General features: G+C 42.6%; 3 protein-coding genes across 3 annotated transcripts in view; all 3 read right to left on the bottom strand.

Moving 5' to 3' along the window:
• The window catches only part of LOC141111272 (indolethylamine N-methyltransferase-like), a 58,258-nt gene extending 57,645 nt beyond the window's left edge, over nucleotides 1-613 (bottom strand). Inside the window, exon 1 of the mRNA XM_073603416.1 lies at nucleotides 407-613. Within this exon, the coding sequence (XP_073459517.1) occupies nucleotides 407-557 (151 nt within the window). The 5' untranslated portion in view covers nucleotides 558-613. The remainder of the gene's footprint in view (nucleotides 1-406) is intronic.
• LOC141111270 (indolethylamine N-methyltransferase-like) overlaps nucleotides 1-21,015 on the bottom strand; it is a 342,070-nt gene that overhangs the window by 57,399 nt on the left and 263,656 nt on the right. The window lies entirely within an intron of this gene.
• The window catches only part of LOC141111268 (nicotinamide N-methyltransferase-like), an 83,014-nt gene continuing 76,164 nt past the window's right edge, over nucleotides 14,166-21,015 (bottom strand). The window contains exon 3 of the mRNA XM_073603411.1: nucleotides 14,166-14,757. Coding sequence (XP_073459512.1) covers nucleotides 14,334-14,757 — 424 coding nt within the window. The 3' untranslated portion in view covers nucleotides 14,166-14,333. The remainder of the gene's footprint in view (nucleotides 14,758-21,015) is intronic.

Genomic DNA, 21,015 nt, shown 5'->3' on the forward strand with positions numbered 1-21,015 from the left:
TACTCCAGGAGCATTAATTACCCAAAAGTAGACTTCATTCAACCAATTATACTAAATCAGAGGGAGATTGATTGCTCCAGAGGAAACCCAATGTTTTTGTGTTATTATTGTTATTTATTTACAAATTCAATTTAATTTAATGTACCTCAGTGTTAAAAAAAATCAATCAAATCAAGTTCAATTGCAGGTTGTAAGACAACAAAATGTGGAAGAGCCCATAGTGAGGTATATCATTTTTTTTTTATAGAAACAGTTTGATTTTTGAGTAAGAAATAAAGCATTCCGTCTCTACCAGCAATAGGAAGCTGTAAGGTCAGAGCTATGGGGACTGCCACTTATGTGAGTGATACTCTTAGATTTATTAACAACATTTTTTGTTGAAAATATCAATCTATGCTGTACATACCGGTGCTGAACTGATAGTGAATCATCAACATTGGAAATTTTAAAGTATCCTCTGCAAAGACCATGTCCTCCTTATTAGAGAAATATATATCAAGATAACTTCTGGAATCCATTCCATGTACATGATAGAATTTATGAGTTGTGGAATCCATCGTCCTGCAATGCTGAACTTCACCTTTTTGATTTCTCCTTTAATGTTTGAGTTCTATTTATATTCTTTTGAAATAAGGTGGTTACATTTTATTGTAATATAATCATAAATATATTTATAAGGCAGTCATGGGAATAGTGCTGACTGAGGTATGATTGCCATCTGAGTTTGCAAAGGTTTAACGACTTTAAGACCAGGCTTTTTTTTTTACATTTGTTGTTTTGAAGTAAAAATCTGTATTTTTTGCTAGAAAATTACTTAGAACACCCAAATATTATACAGTGAGGAAAATAATTTTTTGATCCCCTGCAGATTTTGTAAGTTTGCCCACATACAAAGAAATGAAAGGTCTATAATTTTTTATCATAGTTGTATTTTTGTAATGATAGAGACAGAATATCAACCAAAAATCCAGAAAAACCACATAAAACAAATGCAAAAAATTGAGTTGCAGTTCAGTGAGTAAAATAAGTATTTGAACCCCATGTAAAATACGACTTAGTACTTGGTGGAGAAAACCTTGTTGGCAAGCACAGAGGTAAGACGTTTCTTGTAGTTGGTTACCAGGATTCAGTGTTGCAACCCCACGTCAAGTGCAATTTACTGGCAGGATGCCAAAATTTACAAACAGCACCAATTTTTTACTGGGGAAAATCATGAAATTTACTGACAGAGCCAAATTTTTTTATGACGCTGCAAATGTACCTAAAATGCCCGTTTTCACTGCTAAACAGTGCAAATATTAATATTTACACTATAAACATGTAGCTAGTGCTATTAGTAATGTGTTTAAGTTAAGGTATATAAAAAAAGTGTAGCGCTACTTATAATGAAAGAATACACAGTTGTAATATTGCATACAATATCAACATTAAAGACACAAAAATGCATAAGTCACACAGTTCGTGTAACATCAAGTGTGAGATACTCCAGCAGATATCTTTTACATGTAAAACAAGTTGTAGAAAAAAGTCCCTTGCTGTAAACACAACGATTCCGTTCACCGTATGAGTAGCTGGCAAGACCACGAAAAAATATGGTGTATCCCCCACATGGAAGCAGTGCACGCTTACCAGATAAGTTGGACCCATACAAGCATACGCTTAATGAGTCGATAAGGCTTGTGTTGCCAGCCGGCAATGGGATAGGGTGGTTCAGCCAGACAATGATGTAATCTGGGTAGCATCAAGGACTTTCACTAAGGACTCCCCAACTTCTTAACTTGGTCTCAGTGAGAATAACCCATAAGAAACAAAGGGGACCATATAGTGTAATAACGTTTGGTATAACCAATTTATTTAAAAAGTAGAACACTTACATTTTCCAAGATAAAAAAGCGCTTGTAATAAAATTGTGGCAGGCAGTGGAGTCTCCCGACGCGTTTCATCTAATCAGACTTCATCTGGGGGTTAATGACACTGCAAATGTACCTAAAATGCCCGTTTTCACTGCTAAACAGTGCAAATATTAATATTTACACTATAAACATGTAGCTAATGCTATTAGTAATGTGTTTAAGTTAAACAAATGTCAAGAACACAGAGTTCCTCTTTACATCAGAGTTTGCAGGATTCCCCCTTACAGTGCAAGGGAATTCTGACATAAAGGGGAATTCTGCAGATCATGATCTAAGGGGGAACTCTGATGTAAAGGGGGGGCTCTGGTCACCAGAGACCACCATTTATCAGTCCACTCCATTCCCTTTTATAACAGAGTTCCCACTTACATTAGGGTCTGCAGAATTGCCTTTTACATCAGAGTTCCCCTTTACATCAGGTTTTGCAGAAATCCCCCTGCAGACTGATGGAAAGGAGAACACCTGGAACTATGATGTGGCGGGCACTCTGGTGACCAGAGTCCAACTTCTGCAGAGTGAATACACTAAGGTAAGGGGGGGTTACTGATATAAGGGGAAACCTTTATATCAGTGCCCCCTTACATTATTGTATTCACTCCCCCCTTACACCAGTGACCCTCCCCCCGAGTGGCCTGACGGTGATGTCACTGACCTCCTCTCAGGTGTACCGTGCAGGGCTCAGTCAGTCGGCTCCAGCTTGGTGGCTCTGGTTTTATCCTATAGTCTCCTCTCCAGAGTCCACACTGACTCCTCCCATAATCCCCATCCCGGCGGCGTTCTAACTTTCAATGCCTCTCCAGGTTCCCCCTCAGAGACTGCAGATATGATACAAGACAAGAGATGGTCAGAGATTGTAGACATGATACAGGAGATGGTTAGAGGATGCAGACATGGTACAGAGGAGGTCAGAGATTGTGGACATTATACAAAGATGGTCAGAGGATGCGGACAGGATACAGAGGTGGTCAGAGGATGCGGACATGAATGATACAGAGGTGGTCAGAGGATGTGTACATGGTACAGAGGTTGTCTGAGGATGTGTACATGGTACTGTACAGAGGTGGTCAAAGATTAAGATGCATTCATTTTCATTTTTCCTGATGAAATCCAGTATCCGTGCATTAACAATGCAATCAGCAAGTGGTAACACCTCCGGGGAGGTTATGTTTTCCTGTTCAGAATCACATTTAAAACCCTGCTTGATAAATTATTTTAGGTGCATTTCTTTCTCCTTAATTTCCTCTCTAGATAAAATATTAAATAGGCATTACAGGGAAAGTTTCCAATATTCTGCAAGTGAAGAACGTAAATTTTGATTCCGCAATGAATTGATCAGCAACATCTACAAGTTATATTCAGAATTGATTGTAAAGTCTTTTCCTATAAAAATAACAAACATGTCATGCTTACCTCCTCTGTGCAGGGGATTTACACAGAGCAGCCCGGATCCTCCTCTTCTCAGGTCCCTCTTCGGCTCTATTCGCCCCTCTCTCCTGTTGAGTGCCCCCACAGCAATCAGCTTGCTATGGGGGCATCCAAGCCAAGTCACAGCTCCCTGTGTCCATTCAGACATGGAACTGCAGGCCGGCCCCACCCCCTCTCTCTCCTGATTGGCTGACTGGTTTTGATTGACAGCAGTGGGTACCGCTGCTGAGTCTCAGCCAATCAGGAGGGAGAGTCTCAGACGGCCGGGACACTCATGGACATTGATGGTCAGGGATGGGGTCAGGTAAGTATTGGGGGTGCTGGGGGGCTGCTGCACACAGAAGGCTTTTTATCTTAATGTATAGAATGCGTTAAGATAAAAAAAACCTTCTACTTCACAACTCCTTTAAGGGCCGCACACACGGGCCGCATGTCAGGTGGCATAGACCGATTCAATAGAAATTGGCTGACATTCGGCCCTTCTGTTGAAGAGGCATGACTGAAAAAGGTTTGCTGATCACCACCCCATCAGCGTTCTCATCCAATGGCTTAGAGCGCTGACCAGTGTGTTCTGGCAGGGGCACCTGTCAGAACACAATAGCTCAGCCGGGGAGATCGCTAACATCGGATAGTTAGGAAAGCGGCTCCTCCTGAGCTCTTCATTTTTTTTGTTCAGCCTGAAAAAAAAACTGTTATGCCCCGTGCACACGGTCGGACTTTGTTCGGACATTCTGACAACAAAATCCTAGGATTTTTTCCGACGGATGTTGGCTCAATCTTGTCTTGCATACACACGGTCACACAAAGTTGTCGGAAAATCCGATCGTTCTGAACGCGGTGACGTAAAACACTTACGTTGGGACTATAAACAGGGCAGTGGCCAATAGCTTTCATCTCTTTATTTATTCTGAGTAGGGATGAGCTTCGAGTTCGAGTCGAACTCATGTTCGACTCGAACATTGGCTGTTCGCAAGTTCACCGAACAGCGAACAATTTGGGGTGTTCGCGGCAAATTCGAATGCCGCGGAACACCCTTTAAAAGTCTATGGGAGAAATCAAAAGTGCTAATTTTAAAGGCTAATATGCAAGTTATTGTCATAAAAAGTGTTTGGGGACCTGGGTCCTGCCCCAGGGGACATGGATCAATGCAAAAAAAAGTTTTAAAAACGGCCGTTTTTTCAGGAGCAGTGATTTTAATAATACTTAAAGTCAATCAATAAAAGTGTAATATCCCTTTAAATTTCGTACCTGGGGGGTGTCTATAGTGTGCCTGTAAAGGGGCGCATGTTTCCTGTGTTTAGAACAGTCTGACAGCAAAATGACATTTTGAAGGAAAAAACTCATTTAAAACTACCCGCGGCTATTGCATTGCCGACAATACACATAGAAGTTCATTGATAAAAACGGCATGGGAATTCCCCAAAGGGGAACCCCGAACCAAAATTAAAAAAAAAAAATGACGTGGGGGTCCCCCTAAATTCCATACCAGGCCCTTCAGGTCTGGTATGGATATTAAGGGGAACCCCGGCCAAAATTTAAAAAAGAAAATGACGTGGGGTTCCCCCTAAATTCCATACCAGACCCTTCAGGTCTGGTATGGATTTTAAGGGGAACCCCGCGCCAAAAAAAAAAAAAAAAAACGGCGTGGGGTCCCCCCAAAAATCCATACCAGACCCTTATCCGAGCACGCAACCTGGCAGGCCGCAGGAAAAGAGGGGGGGACGAGAGTGCGGCCCCCCCCTCCCTCCTGAACCGTACCAGGCCACATGCCCTCAACATTGGGAGGGTGCTTTGGGGTAGCCCCCCAAAACACCTTGTCCCCATGTTGATGAGGACAAGGGCCTCATCCCCACAACCCTGGCCGGTGGTTGTGGGGGTCTGCGGGCGGGGGGCTTATCGGAATCTGGAAGCCCCCTTTAACAAGGTGACCCCCAGATCCCGGCCCCCCCCCCCCCTGTGTGAAATGGTAAGGGGGTACATAAGTACCCCTACCATTTCACGAAAAAAGTGTCAAAAATGTTAAAAATGACAAGAGACAGTTTTTGACAATTCCTTTATTTAAATGCTTCTTCTTTCTTCTATCTTCCTTCATCTTCTGGTTCTTCTGGCTCTTCTGGTTCTTCTGGTTCTTCCTCCGGCGTTCTCGTCCAGCATCTCCTCCGCGGCGTCTTCTGTCTTCTTCTCCTCGGGCCGCTCCGCACCCATGGCATGGGGGGGAGGCTCCCGCTCTTCTCTTCTTCTCTTCTTCTTTTCTTCTTTTCTTCTCTTCTTCTCTTCTTCTTCATTTTCTTCTCCGGGCCGCTCCGCAATCCATGCTGGCATGGAGGGAGGCTCCCGCTGTGTGACGGCGCTCCTCATCTGACAGTTCTTAAATAACGGGGGGCGGGGCCACCCGGTGACCCCGCCCCCCTCTGACGCACGGTGACTTGACGGGACTTCCCTGTGGCATTCCCCGTGACGTATTATAAACAAAATATAAACAAAATCGCATATAGCAAATTTAACGGCTAGGTTGGCCCCCTTTGAATTGGGGGAGGGGGAAGGGGAACAGGGGATGAAATCAAAAAATGACTTTAGCCAAAACTATTCCATCCGTATAAAAACCCCATATAGTGATTGATTTAAAAGTCTTTGACAAACATAACATTGCTGAATAATTACATAGGTTAAATCGTGACTAGTGCTCAGTGCAACTTAAGTGAAAAACTTGACATCTTTGTAAAACAAGGCAGGTATTTGTATTAATCTTGGTGACCAGGTGCTCGTGTCTTGTTATCATGCGGACACTCACCAGCTTCTTTAACCCCTGCAGGGGTAATGCACAGTCACAGTGTATGCCACTGTGCGGCAATCCACAGTCTGTTTCTGGGTCATGGTGACGTTTTAGGCATAAGAGAGGAAAGAGGATATTCCATAGCGTCAAACCATAAAACACTCTTTATTGAATGCAGATGACAGAATGGTACTCACATTTAAGCAGTTTATAATAGGCAACCAAATGTCATCAAAACAGGAGAGCATCAGATTTAAGTTGGTGATCCTCTGGGAGATGATGCAAAAGCGTCAAAATAGGCCATTCCCTACGCGTTTCGTCATAGAGATGTCAACTGGAGCGCTGGCATACATTGTGACTGCGCATTACCCCCGCAGGGTTAAAGAAGCTGCCTAAAACGTCACCGTGACCCAGAAACAGCCTGTGGATTGCCGCACAGTGGCATACACTGTGACTGCGCATTACCCCCGCAGGGGTTAAAGAAGCTGGTGAGTGTCCGCATGATCACAAGACACGAGCACCTGGTCACCAAGATTAATACAAATACCTGCCTTGTTTTACAAAGATGTCAAGTTTTTCACTTAAGTTGCACTGAGCACTAGTCACGATTTAACCTATGTAATTATTCAGCAATGTTATGTTTGTCAATCACTATATGGGGTTTTTATGCGGATGGAATAGATTTGGCGAAAGTAATTTTTTTATTTCATCCCCTGTTCCCCTTCCCCCTCCCCCAATTCAAAGGGGGCCAACCTAGCCGTTAAATTTGCTATATGCGATTTTGTTTATATTTTGTTTATAATTTACATGCGACTTTACATGTGGGATTTGGCTACACACGACTTATAAAGTATTTTTTAAACTAGGACAACGTTACATCTACACACTCCAAAGGGGGTCACTTTGCTGTTTTATGTTTGGTTTTATTTTCGTTGAATTTTTTATTTACAATTTTGGTCTATACTTTATACGCGACTTTACATATGGGATTTGGCTACACACGATTTACCAATTATTTCTATGAATTAGGACAGCGCCACACCCACACACTAACCCTTCACTTACCTTCTGTTTTTTCCACCTTGGTGGAAATCACATCTGTGGAGGCAGCAGTCCTTTATGCGATTTCTTCCATTGTTTCCATTTTTTTCCATTTTCTCCACTTTTTTCTCCACTAGGACAACGTTACACCTACACACTCCAAAGGGGGTCACTTTGCTGTTTTATGTTTGGTTTTATTTTCGTTGAATTTTTTATTTGCAATTTTGGTCTATACTTTATATGCGACTTTACATATGGGATTTGGCTACACACGATCTACCAAGTATTCTATGAATTAGGACAGCGCCACACCCACACACTAACCCTTCACTTAGCGTTGTGGTAAATTTATCAGCATATACTTTTAACCATAAGTATAAAGATAAAACCACAAAACACAATACACTACAGCGCTATCTCTGTGCCAATCCCATGGTCATAGGATATAATTAAGCAACTGATTAAAATAAACAGCCAAAAAAAAAGTCTTATTCCCGGAGGTATAGGAATAAATGTCAATAATAAAAAAAGAGGCTGTTGAAGGTAGTGTGGTTTGCTTCCGAAACATGTTCCCATTGGTTCTCATGGCAGACAGACTGGCAGCTCCTCTCTACACTTCCGCTGGAGATATATACTTTGGACGGATATCCGAACACCAGATGAACCATCCCGGCTATACAGGACAGCTCGACGCCGACTCCCTCTGGACAGATCTCAGGCTGATCTTGCTCCCTCTATACAGCTTGCCTTCTTCCTATAATGGATAAAGACCATAGCTCCCGGTTCACACTTGGACTTCCCATCCACTGCAAACTTCATTCCCCACCACACCCGCTTGTGAGTGCCATTGCTGTTTATATAATTTTTTATCCTTTAACAAATTGTGCTTCACAATGCCTGCTTGGTGCTTTTTCCTTTTCCTCTTGCATAAGTATAAAGATGCACACCTGTATGGAAAAAATACAAGCTTTATATAAGAAAAGGTTATTACCAGTACATACATCCAATGTACAAAAAGGTATATCAGCAAAAGGAATTTTGCACATGTACCTGGGTATAGACACTATATTACCAAAAGTATTGGGACGCCTGCCTTTACATGTGCATGAACTTTAACGGCATCCCAGTCTTAGTTCGTAGGGTTCAATATTAAGTTGGCCCACCCTTTGCAGCTATAACAGCTTCAACTCTTCTGGAAAGGCTGTCCACAATGATTGGGAGTGTGTCTATGGGAATGTTTAACCATTCTTCCAGAAGTGTATTTGTTAGGTCAGGCACTAATGTTGGACGAGAAGGCCTGGTTCTCAGTCTCTGTTCTAATTCATCCCAAAGGTGTTCTATTGGGTTGAGGTCAGGACTCTGTGCAGGTCAGTCAAGTTCCTCCTCCCCAAATTTGCTCATCCATGTCTTTATGAGCCTTGCCTTGTGCATTAGTGTGCAGTCATGTTGAAACAGGAAGGGGCCATGCTCAAACTGTTCCCTCAAAGTTGGGAGCATGAAATTGTACAAAATGTCTTGGTATGCTGATGGCTTAAGAGTTCCCCTCACTGGAACTAAGGGGCCAAGCCCGACCCCTGAAAAGCAACACCACACCAGTGGCAGCTGGTGAAGTTTTTGGACGGGGGGTGCCAGACCCTGCCCATCGTTTTTGACTCCTCCCACTTTTCATAAACCACACCCCTTATAGAATTTTGTCTTTTATCTTTATAGCAGATGAACGATAAGAAAGGGTGTGCCAATCAAGCTATAATCTTCCTTTGTGCAGACCTTTCACTATGCAGACTAAGGCCCGGTTGACACTGCTGCGATGCAGGAACCCTGTGAATCCACTGCTGGTTCCCGCATCACACCCGACTTGCACACTGCCATATGCGAACTGCTGGGGAGTGTCATACAATGTTAATGACACCCCCATTTCAGCTCGCATATCGCACTGCAAACTGACAGTTCAGACATGAATCGGATCGCATAGATGTGAACACCCATGCGATACGATTCTGGGGTGGACCAAAAAAGGGTTCTATGCGAGTTTAGTCTGAATGCAATGCAATTTTAGCCATACTATCTGTATGGCTGAAATTGCACTGCACGGACATCACATGTGATTTGCACTGCAGTGCGGTGCGAATCACATGCGATCTCGCACAGCACACCAGTGTGATCAGGCCCTAATAAAGATACAATTGTACATAGTATCCAGAAAATAAAACATATGTGTACACACCAAATATAAGTACTAGAAACAAGGGATGAGCTTCGAGTTCGAGTCAAACTCATGTTCGACTCCAACATCGGCTGTGGGGTGTCCGCGGCAAATTCGAAAGCCGCGGAACAGCCTTTAAAAGTCTATGGGAGAAATCAAAAGTGCTAATTTTAAAGGCTCAGGAGGCCCCCCTCCTTAACCGTACCAAGCCACATGCCCTCAACATTGGGAGGGTGCTTTGGGGTAGCCCCCCAAAACACCTTGTCCCCATGTTGATGAGGACAAGGGCCTCATCCGCACAACCCTTGCCCGGTGGTTGTGGGGGTCTGCGGGTGGGGGGCTTATCAGAATCTGGAAGCCCCTTTAACAAGGGGAACCCCAGATCCAACTCCCTGTGTGAAATGGTAAGACCATTTCACAAAAAAAGTGTCAAAAATTTTAAAAATGACAAGAGACAGTTTTTGAAAATTCCTTTATTTAAATGCTTCTTCTTTCTTCTCTCTTCCTTCGGTTTCTTCCTCCATCTTCTTCTTCTTCTGGTTCTTCCTCCGGTGTTCTCGTCCGGCATCCTCCTCCGCGGTGCCAGCGTCTTCTTCCCTTCTTCTTCTCGGGCCGCTCCGCATCCCCCATGATGGGAGGCTCATGCTGTGTGAAGCTTCTCCTCTTCTGACGGTCCTTAAATAATGGAGGGCGGGGCCACCCGGTGACCCCGCCCCCTCTGACGCACGGGGACTTGATAGGGACTTCCCTGTGTCATTCCCGTGACGTCAGAGGGGGGCAGACAGGGAAGTCACCGTGCGTCAGAGGGGGAACCGTCAGAAGAGAAGCGTCACACAGCGGGAGCCTCCCATCATGGTGGATGCAGATCGGGCCGAGAAGAAGAAAGGAAGAAGATGCCAGCACCGTGGAGGAAGATGCCAGACGAGAACACCGGAGGAAGAACCAGAAGAAGAAGAAGATGGAGGAAAAAACCGAAGGAAGATAGAAGATAGAAGAAAGGAGATAGAAGAAAGAAGCATTTAAATAAAAGAATTGTCAAAAACTGTCTCTTGTCATTTTTAACATTTTTGACACTTTTTTTGTGAAATGGTAGGGGTACGCAGTGCACTTAAAGGACTTTTTTTTCTTCTTAAAGGGGCAGTTTTAAAAAATGTTATCGTTTTGAATTTTTTTTTGTGACTATACAGGAGGGGGGGCGGCATACAGGCGCCCCCTATGAACGGGCCGCCACTGCACCACACCATAATCCCCTCTCCACCCAAGTTTTTGGACCAGTGCACAAAGCAAGGTCCATAAAGACATGGATGAGCGAGTTTGGTGTGGAGGAACTTGTCTGGCCTGCACAGAGTTCTGACCTCAACCCGATAAAACCCAATAAACCATCCAATCAAATGATCACATGTGCAGCTTAATGGCAGTTGAGGAGTAAACAGAGACCAACATGACAGCTTCCTTGGCTGAAAATGATAGTTGGGTTTACTTTCACTTTAAGTTGAACAATAGAGGACACCGTCATCGAATTTAAGAGTGTTGACTTTTGGTCAGCTGAATAGAAAGGTTGGCAGCAGTAACACTTGTAAGTTCTGAAAACCTTGTAAACATGGAATAGTTTCAGTTTAAAAAAAAAAGTTTACTTCTTTCTGTCTTTTAGAGAAGTTATATGTAATCATTTTGAGGCTCTAACAAGTGAAAACCAAAGAATTTTAGATTTTTTATGAAAAGATGGACTAGCTCACATCACCCTAACACCCTTCCCCCAATCTCTGCTGCACTTATACAGTATATTATGACCACCCACACCAGTCTGTGTAACAGACCTCACACTTGGAGTATTCACTGTACAGCTTTTGGCTGCAGATTTTCATATCATTTTATAAACACAGCTGTACCGAGAGCACGTGCCCTGTGCGCTCCCAGCACAATTACCGGCGACTAACAGAAAGCTTTCCAATTATGTGACTGCTGTGACAGACAATCATGGCGGTCACATGATCATAAACCCCGCCCTGCCTCTGAAACCCCTCAAAGGGCCAGGAGGCTCTGACACTCATCACCATAGGTCATAGAAAATGAGGACTGTAGCTTTCAATTTCAGTGCTATCTTTTAAGAAGGTGCTGAATTCAGGACCACAGATGTGACCAACTCCATGAGGCAGAGAATACTTTGATAATTTGTTTTTCCAATTCTATTGGTCTAAGGCACAGCATTGGTAAACAGGTATAGATAAGACTAGGCCTGGCCTATTACATCTTGTATTCACCCTCATTTCTGTTCCTTTACATAGTTATGCAGTTTATAATGTTGAAAAAAATACATCCAGTTAAACCTATGTAGTGTGATTTTTATTCTCCAACAATCCCGGTAGCCTTGTATATTCTGTCTTGTGAAAAAGACATCTAAACGTTTTTTGAAGTATAGTTCTTTACTTACATGGCTCCATTTATGTGGCCTCAAATATCCTGGTCAGCACATCTTGTAATTGGCTACTATGCAGCTTCTGCCTGAAGACCTGCAGATGCCCTTTTGCAGGTACTTTGCAAAAGTCATTTATGTTAGTACTGTCCCTGGTACTGCTTTAAAAAAAATACACTAAACCTAAAGCTTTATCTAACTATAGTAATAACAAATCATTAGTTATTACTACATATATAAACACATTATAGAATCGAAAAAGTATAACTAAAGAAAGTCACCTTTTGTGATAATGTAAACATTTACTTTTTAGTTTCTATGATGTGTATATCTAATATTTAAAGTAATTTATTTGGTATGCTATTTACAAAATGTAGTTTATTTATTATATATACACTGTGATATTGGAGTCGGAGATCATCAGCCAGCACCTTAGTAAAAGCAAACAGTCCCTTTTATGGTCAAAAACAGGCCAACGGAAAAAACAGCTGGTCCTCCGGAAGCAAAAAATGTCGATCAATTGTTGGTACAAAACGTAAACGCTCGGCTCACTGCCAGTCACACTTCTACTTTAACAGGGTGTTTGAAATCTCCTGGATGCCTAATGCCGCGTACATACGGTCGGACTTTGACTGGACTTGTCCGACGGACGCCGACGGACCAAATCCGGTGGACAATCCGATCGTGTGTGGGCTTCACCGGACCTTCAGCGGACTTTTCCAGTCGCAAATCTGACGGACTTTAGATTTGGAACATGCTTCAAATCTTTACGTCGTAACTCCGCCAGACCCAGAAATCCGCTCGTCTGTATGCTAGTCTGACGGACAAAAACCCACGCTAGGGCAGCTATTGGCTATTGGCTATCAACTTCCTTATTTTAGTCCGGTGTACGTCATCACGTACGAATCCATCTGACTTTTGTGTGATCGTGTGTAGGCAAGTCCGGTCGTTAGAAAGTCTGTTGAAAGTCTGTCAGATGGGCTGTCGGACTTTTGTAGCTGAAAAGCCAGACCGTGTGTACGCGGCATAAGAGGTCCCAAAGAGAAGGTTATCAGAGTTCAGCAACCTTGTCTCAGCCATGCACTAGCCCACATTGCTCATTTTGTTGTGTTTCTTCTCTACTTCACCTCACAGACAGGCACTGAGTGTTTCCTCCTCCTTTTCTGAACTCTGATGCAAACGGGTGAACCCTTTCAGGGTAAAAGTCCCTGTAATGAGGGATGGAAGCTCTTTCTCACCCAAAAATTAATATTTTCGGGTCCCAAATGAAGACTTATCAATCCAGAGGGGACCATAAGTCAGTCCTCTTCTCTCCCTTGGGTTCAGACTCACTGATCACAGTTTGGGGTAAAGGGCCAATCACAGCGGTCCTTTACCACGTGATCAGCTGTGTCCAATGACAGCTGATCACGGATGTAAACACAAGCCGGTTATCTATGTTTCTTTCCTCACACTGACAGCGCTAGGAGAGAAGAAGGAAGCCAAAAACCGGCTTGTGTTAAAGGGACATCAACACTAATATTAAGGGCACTGATTATCAATGCAGTCCCAACAGTGCCCACCAGTGCTGCCAACAAGTGACCATCAGTGCCTACTCATCAGTGCCATGTATCAGTGTTGCTTACCAGTGCCCATCAGTGCCACCTATCAGTGTCACCTATCAGGACAGCCTCATTAGTGCCCACCAGTGCCACCTATCAGTGCACATCAGTGCCATCTATCAGTTCCCATCAGTGCCGCCTAATAATGGCCATCAGTGAAGGAGAAATATTACGTTTGACAAATTCTATAGCAAACTATGAAAAAACAATATTTTTGAAAAATGTTCGGTCTTTTTTTGTTTATTTAGAAAGAAATGAAAAACCCAGTGGTGATTAAATACCACCAAAAGGATATTTATGTGAAAAAAATGATAAAAATGTCATATGGGTAAAGCATGACAGCGCTGAATTGTCATTCGAAGTGTGACAGCACTGAAAGCTGAAAATTGACCTGGGCAGAAAGGGGGTAAAAGTGCCCAGTAAGCAAGTGGTTAAAGGGAACACAACCCAAATAGTGGGGAAATATAGCTGCCATCTAGGACCCATCCCTGCCATCCTGTACAACACTTATCAATTTAATCTCTTCTATATTTCTTTTCCTCATAAACTTAATAATGTTTAGGTATTAAACCTGATAATGTTAATTGTTTATGTTTTCTAATATATTGTCCATACACTGTATCTGATATTGTATTTTTATATAATCTTTATCCATATTCTGATGAAAGGCACACAGTAAAATGTCCTGAAATGTGTTGGTTATCAATAAATAGATAAAAAGATATATTGTATACATAAAAGGTTTACAATATTGTTCCAAGACAAGTCAACACACATTTATATTCTGAATGATCTTTATTAAGATAGTGATATTTGTTAACACAATTTAACACAGATTGATGCAAAATAACATTACTGACTTTAGCGCAACTGCTGTGATTTCTGACTGCCATAAAACCCGGAGGCCAACATAATTCTATTTCCCTCGATTTGGCTCCAGATGAATGCTATTGGCTCCAATCATCTACTCCCCTTTGCGTCCTACAATGAATAGAACAGCTTTGTAATCAGTGAGATCGCTGACATTACGTTTCCTCTGCACTGAATAGTAATCAATGACTAAACCCACCTTACCAAAGGCGTTTTTCACAAACTCCTCATTACATTTAAAACAATGGAACCGTTCTGCTCCAGCAACCCAGTAAGTTGCATCTACTAGCGAAATAAGTAACAGTTGGCCTCCGGGTTTTAGCAGCTTTATGGTCTTCTCCAGATTCTTCATGTATTCATCTTCATTTTTACTGATCATTGTCAGTATACACGCACTGATAATACAATCAGCAAGTGGTAGTAGTACCGGGAAAGTTACCTTTTCCTGTTCAAAATCACATTTCAAAATCTGCTTGATGGATGACCTTAGGCACATTTCTGTCTCCTGAATTTGATCTCTGAAAGAAAAAAAAAAAAACATAATATGGACATTACAGGAAATATTTCAATAAAATACATTTTACAAAAAGAAAATATTCCATAAATCAAAGACTAATCAAAACAAAGGGGACAGTACAGTGGGGAATCCGGAAGGGCACAGTACAGGAGGGGTCAGCAGGGCATAATACTGGGATCAGGAGGGCACAGTATAGATTCCGGGACGCTTCCCGGGACACGGCCATCTCGGGACAGTTTAGTAAAAAGCATGAATGTCCCAAACAGTTGGCAAATATGATGTAATGCAAGATTATTGCGAGGCCCTATGCACCCGGGGCCCCTGGGCAGTGCCCAGGAGTGCCTTTGCATTAAGATGGCCCTGGTTAAGGGATTATGGGATACCCAACTTGAAAATATCCAACAATTAAAACCAGGGACAACTTCCTCCCTATTTACAGATTCCTCTTCTTCCTTCCACCTGCACAAACTTGGTTCCATTGTACAACTCCTGCTGGTTCACTCCTGGGGGAACTAACAGTTCCTAGTTAGTTCAGCAATAGCCCATTACAGGCTAGGAGCAGTCCCTTGGTAAATTTACAATGTGGAGTGAACAGCATCTCACACAACCTTCTGCCTCTTTGTAGACACTTGTCCCAGTTCTACTGCTTGCAGAAATGCTAGCTCACCTGGCTACCACCAGCCCACCTGGCTGCTTTCTCTTCCCACTCCTGTAATGGGATCCTTCCAGGCCAGCCTCCCGAGTTCCAGCCCGAGGTAAAACCCCTCCTGGCAGGGGTCCCTCAAGGGCCACGACAGACTCTCTTCAACACTGCTTGTCCTTCTGCCACTCAACTCCTCTGCTGGCATGGCTCATTAGTTCCCTGCCAGGCTCCCAACCTGGGGACTAGCTAAGGACCCCTAAATATTCAAGGCAAACCCTCCTAGCTTTCATCCACTATCTTCCAGAATGTTCTCCAACATTCTAGAAACAGGGTGGGGGCATCAGAGAGCTCCTATGAGTTATCCAGCCCTGGCCTCTAATATAAGGTGACCAGATTTTTAAAATGAAATCCAGGGACATTTTTTTATTTTTATTTATTTTTTTGGCAAATGGTATTTTATAAGCATATTTTCCTCAAATGATATATGCAGCGTATGTGTTTATGGAGTGATTGTATGATATGCATGTTATTTCTCACATTTTGCCCATGAGATAAAGAAAAAAAAATACTTCTAATTTTTTTTGGGATATGACTACAAAATGTTAAGAAGATAAGCTGCATTTTTTGATATTATATATTTCTCTATATACACTGTATCTCCCTCTCTCTGTACATACTGCATCTCTCCTCTTTCTCTGTATATACTGTACCCCCTTTGTCTCTGTATATACTGCATCTCCCCCTCTTTCTGTATATAATGTACCACTCCTCTTTCTCTCTCTCTCTCTCTCTCTCTCTCTCTCTCTGTATATACAGTACCCCCTCTCTGTGTATATACTGTACCCCCTCTCTATATACTGTATCCCCCTCTCTATATACTGTAACAGCCCCCTCTATATATACTGTAACCCCCATCTCTCTGTATATACTGTAAACCCTCTCTCTATACTGTAACCCTTGCCCTCTCTATACAGTAACCCTTGCCCTCTGTATATACTGTAACCCCCTGTATACTGTAACCCCTACCCTCTGTATACTGTAACCCCCTCACCCTCTGTATATACTGTACCCCCTCCCCATCTCTGTATATACTGTACCCCCCTCCCCATCTCTGTGTATATACTGTATCCCCCCTCTCTATACGCTGTAACCCCCTCTGTATATACTGTAACCCCCTCTGTATATACTGTAACCCCCCTCTCCGTCTCTGTATACTGTAACCCCCCCTCTCTCTGTACCTCAACAGTTGCAGGCTGCAGCCAATGGTCGGGTGTAGTGTGGCCTCTGAATGCTCCTCGAGTATCAGTCTGGGCCCCGCCTCCTCCCTTCTCCTTCCTTCCATTCAGCAGAGCGGCCAGCACAGCTGTGTGTCTGTGTGCAATCAGCTGTGCGCTGCTCAGGGGATCTGGGCTGGATCGGCACTGCAGGGGGAGAAAAGCAGTGACTGCAGCCCGGAGTTGGACCCGGCGGCCCCTGCCTGCAATCCAGGGACAAATCAGGGGACGGTCTTGGACCGGGGACCATGTCCTCAGTCCGGGGACGCCTGGTCACCGTACTCTAAAAATCCTGACCTAGATCCAGTGACTCAGGTTTATCCCTGGGCAAGACTATAGTTTGCCTAATGTCCCTTCTAATAGCACACATTGGAGGGTGCTACACTAGGATTTTGAAAATGAATTACATTGCAGTCAATAGGAGGTCATATTTTATGTTTATAAGGAAGATAGGGGGCGCTAGATACCATATTATTCAAGTGCTCTAAATAAATAAATCTCCTGCATTACCAAAAAAATGGAAATGTAAGAAAGCTAGGGGGCGCTAGATACCATACTATTCAAGTGCTTTAAATAAATAAATATCCTGCATTACCAAAAAAATGAAAAACATAATAATGACAAATCATAATTAGATTACACATAGGAGTGCCCACAATAGTGAAAAAAATATATAGTGATTGATTGTCCACATAAAAAAGTGTTTTGAAGTGGTTGAAATGATATCTTTCAATAATATCCCAATCTTGTTGCTGTAAACGAAAGGTTTTCCATCACCAAAGGAAAATAAGAAAAAGGAAAACACCTCGAAGTAGTAGATATCTGCTTACCAGATACCAATGACTCCTTTAGTTAAAAAGAGAGTCACTAGCGCTTGTGCAGGGTTGTGCCTGCTCACATGGATGGCCGGACTGTGGTTGGTATTATAGGCATGGATCGTTCCCGTCAAGCTCATTCAAGATAGGATAAGGATACATAGGAAACAAAAACAGTCTCCATAGCGTAAAACCATTTATTAAAAAAGTAAACAAATTAAAAAGCCAAATGGCCACTTACATTGGTGGGTGCCTACCCGGCACTGGGGCTGCTTGCATGTCAGAGTGACTTCACAGTCAGAAAAAGCCTTTCATGTCTCCTCCACACTGGCGTGCGTTCCAGCTTACACAGGGGGGCAGCCAAAGGATCCGGATGTTGTTGGGTGATAGGACATGTGACCACGTACCGCTCCGACGTACGTTTCGTAGTGAACGTCTTCAGGGAAGCGTACGTTGGTCACTGGAATGGTGGTTTTTATTAGGAACAGGAAGGGGGCGGGTAATTGGCAAATGGGCCACAGGAACTGTGCTCATAGCAATAAAGTTGGAAAGTTCAACTATGGTCTGGAGCCTAGCTCCATCTTGTGGATATTTACTATATTGTTCACAAAGAACTCCTTACTTATAACAAATGTGACTTCATATCAAACATCTCCTAAGTGGAGACGACATGTTGTTATAGTCCCCCTACTGGTTAAAAACAGGTAGGTGAATCCACCCATATAGGTGGTGGGGAAGTGAGAAAAAATATATAAGTGAATAAAATTAATGGTGGTGTTTTTGTAGAGAGAAAAGGGGGGGGGACTCATGTAACCCTGCATTCTATAACAGCCCCAGTCTCGGTTTACATACAAAAATGATTACAAAACTAAATAGCATTTATTAAACCTTAAAAGGCTGCAATATAACCTATCCCCGTCTGACTCGAATAATAAAGGGGACAAAGAAGAGGGGGGGAAAAAATATTCCATCTTGCACCCTGGACAGCTATCTCTGACCTCAACCATAATACAAGTGGTGCCTAACTCACTCACATGATCTGAGGTGGACAGATAATGATATTCCTAGACACTCCTGGATTCAATCATTTGTAAGAAAACAATTAAGGTCCAGATCTATATTCATCCCATGTGGTTGCATAGTCCGTAATTTATAAAGCCAGTACGTTTCATTCCTAGATATTGCCCTTTTCATATGGGTACCTCTCCAATCCCTAGAGATTTTGTCAATCCCATAGAATGTACACAGTGATGGGTCACTATCATGGTAAAGTTTGAAGTGTCTTGATACACTATGGTTAGGGTATCCCTTTTTAATATTTGTTAAATGTTCATTTATTCTTACTTTCAGTTGGCGTGTGGTTCTGCCCACGTATTGAAGGGAGCATGGGCATTCCCAGAACATATGTTACGTGATCAGAATCGCATGTGATGAGAGGTTTAATATCAAATTGTTGTTGTGTTACTATAGATTGGAACTGGGTCTTCTTTTTCTTGGTACCTGGTTTTCTGGTTATTTTACAAGCATTGCATCTAGTGCAATAGTGAAAACCAGAACCATCCAGAAAAGTGGGAGGTTTCCCGGGGGATCTGGTACGTTTGGAGCCAAGCGATTCCTAAGGGTAGGGGCTCTTCGGTAGATAAACTTAGGTTTATTGGGCAGGGAAGACTGGAGATCTTTATCTTTGAGTAGGATAGGCCAGAATTTTTTGAAGATACCTTCTACTGTTTTATATTGGCGATGAAAGCCCGATATGAACGCACAGTCACCCTTATATTCTTTTTTTGGTTTAGGGACCAATAGGGACTGTCTGTCCATATTTGCCACCTGTGAGACCAATTTTGTCAAGATATGGGCGGGGTATCCCTTTTCTCTAAATCTAGTGGTGAGAATTGCTGCTTGTGTGAAATAATCCAAGATATTAGCACAATTTCGCCGTATACGCATATATTGCCCTTTCGGTACAGCTCCTATCCATTGCGGATGGTGACAGCTGTGTGTAGGGACATATGCGTTACGGTCAGTTTCTTTAAAAAAAGTCTTTGTACTAATATGATCACCTTGTTTGAAGAGTGTTAGATCCAAATAATTCACCATGGCCAAACTGTACTCGCTGTGAACTTTAGATTGTACTTATTCATATTCATACTCTCCAAAAACTTGTTAAAACTTTCTTTGGTTCCCTCCCACAGAATCATCACGTCATCTATGTATCTTTATACAGAAGAAGTGAGTGAGGTCTGTTTTTGAAAATGGTCTCTGATTCCCATTTATTTAACGTAATATTCGCCACGCTAGGTGCATAGCGGGCTCCCATGGCTACAACCGCCAATTTGATTGTAGTATTCGTTTAATGCCCAGAAATAATTATTCCCCATGGCCATAGATAATCCTTTAATCAAAAATTTGATTTGTGATTTTTTCAGGGTGGATTGGTTGGTGAGAGCCCACCTCACTGCTTCTAACACATCTGTTTGGCGAAGGTTTGTATACAAAGACTCGATGTCTATTGTTACTAGTAAGGTTTGGTCCGTGATGATGGTGGATTGTAACAGTGTAATTAGTTCTCGACTATCTTTGAGATAGGATTGGCTCTGTGGGACTAGAGGCTGGAGGAAAGTGTCGAGGTATTCCCCCACCCTAGAGTACAGAGAGCCAATCCCACTCACTATTGGACGGCCTGGGTGGGTTTACCTTATCTTTATGTATTTTTGGTACTATGTAGAGTACCGGAATTCTGGGTGTAGTTAGGTTCAAATAATCTGCTTCTTTCTGAGTTAATATTTGTTTACTGGTACCTTGGTTAATCCAATCTAATAGTTGTTGTTTCAGTTGTGGGGTAGGGTTACTTTTAAGCTTTTTATACGTTGAGGTGTCATTCAACTGTCTCCTTAGTTCTGTATTATAGTTTTCTTTGGTTAGTATTACCAAACCTCCCCCCTTGTCAGCAGGTCTCACCACTATCTGTTTGTTCTCTTCCAGTTTTTTTATTCCCTCCCATATTCTCTGGTTGTTTCTATGTTGTGATATTTCAATCTGTCGTACTTCATCTTGGACCATACTCTTGAATACTTCTATGTGGTGGTGGGAACCCTTTTGGGGATTGAACACCGAATTATTTTTCAAATTACTGTGTACAAAAGGGTCTGTTATTTCCTGAATCCTAGTGTTGCTGGTTTGCCCTGCAAAATGTTTCCTGATATTTAGTTTCCTTATATATTTCTCAATATCTACGAACAGATTGAACTTATCTATGTTCTTATTTGGCGCAAATTTTAGTCCCTGTGCCAAGACTCAACGTATAAAAAGCTTAAAAGTAACCCTACCCCACAACTGAAACAACAACTATTAGATTGGATTAACCAAGGTACCAGTAAACAAATATTAACTCAGAAAGAAGCAGATTATTTGAACCTAACTACACCCAGAATTCCGGTACTCTACATAGTACCAAAAATACATAAAGATAAGGTAAACCCACCAGGCCGTCCAATAGTGAGTGGGATTGGCTCTCTGTACTCTAGGGT

The sequence above is a fragment of the Aquarana catesbeiana genome, linkage group LG10, assembly GCF_042186555.1.
Source record: "Aquarana catesbeiana isolate 2022-GZ linkage group LG10, ASM4218655v1, whole genome shotgun sequence".
Taxonomy (NCBI): domain Eukaryota; kingdom Metazoa; phylum Chordata; class Amphibia; order Anura; family Ranidae; genus Aquarana; species Aquarana catesbeiana.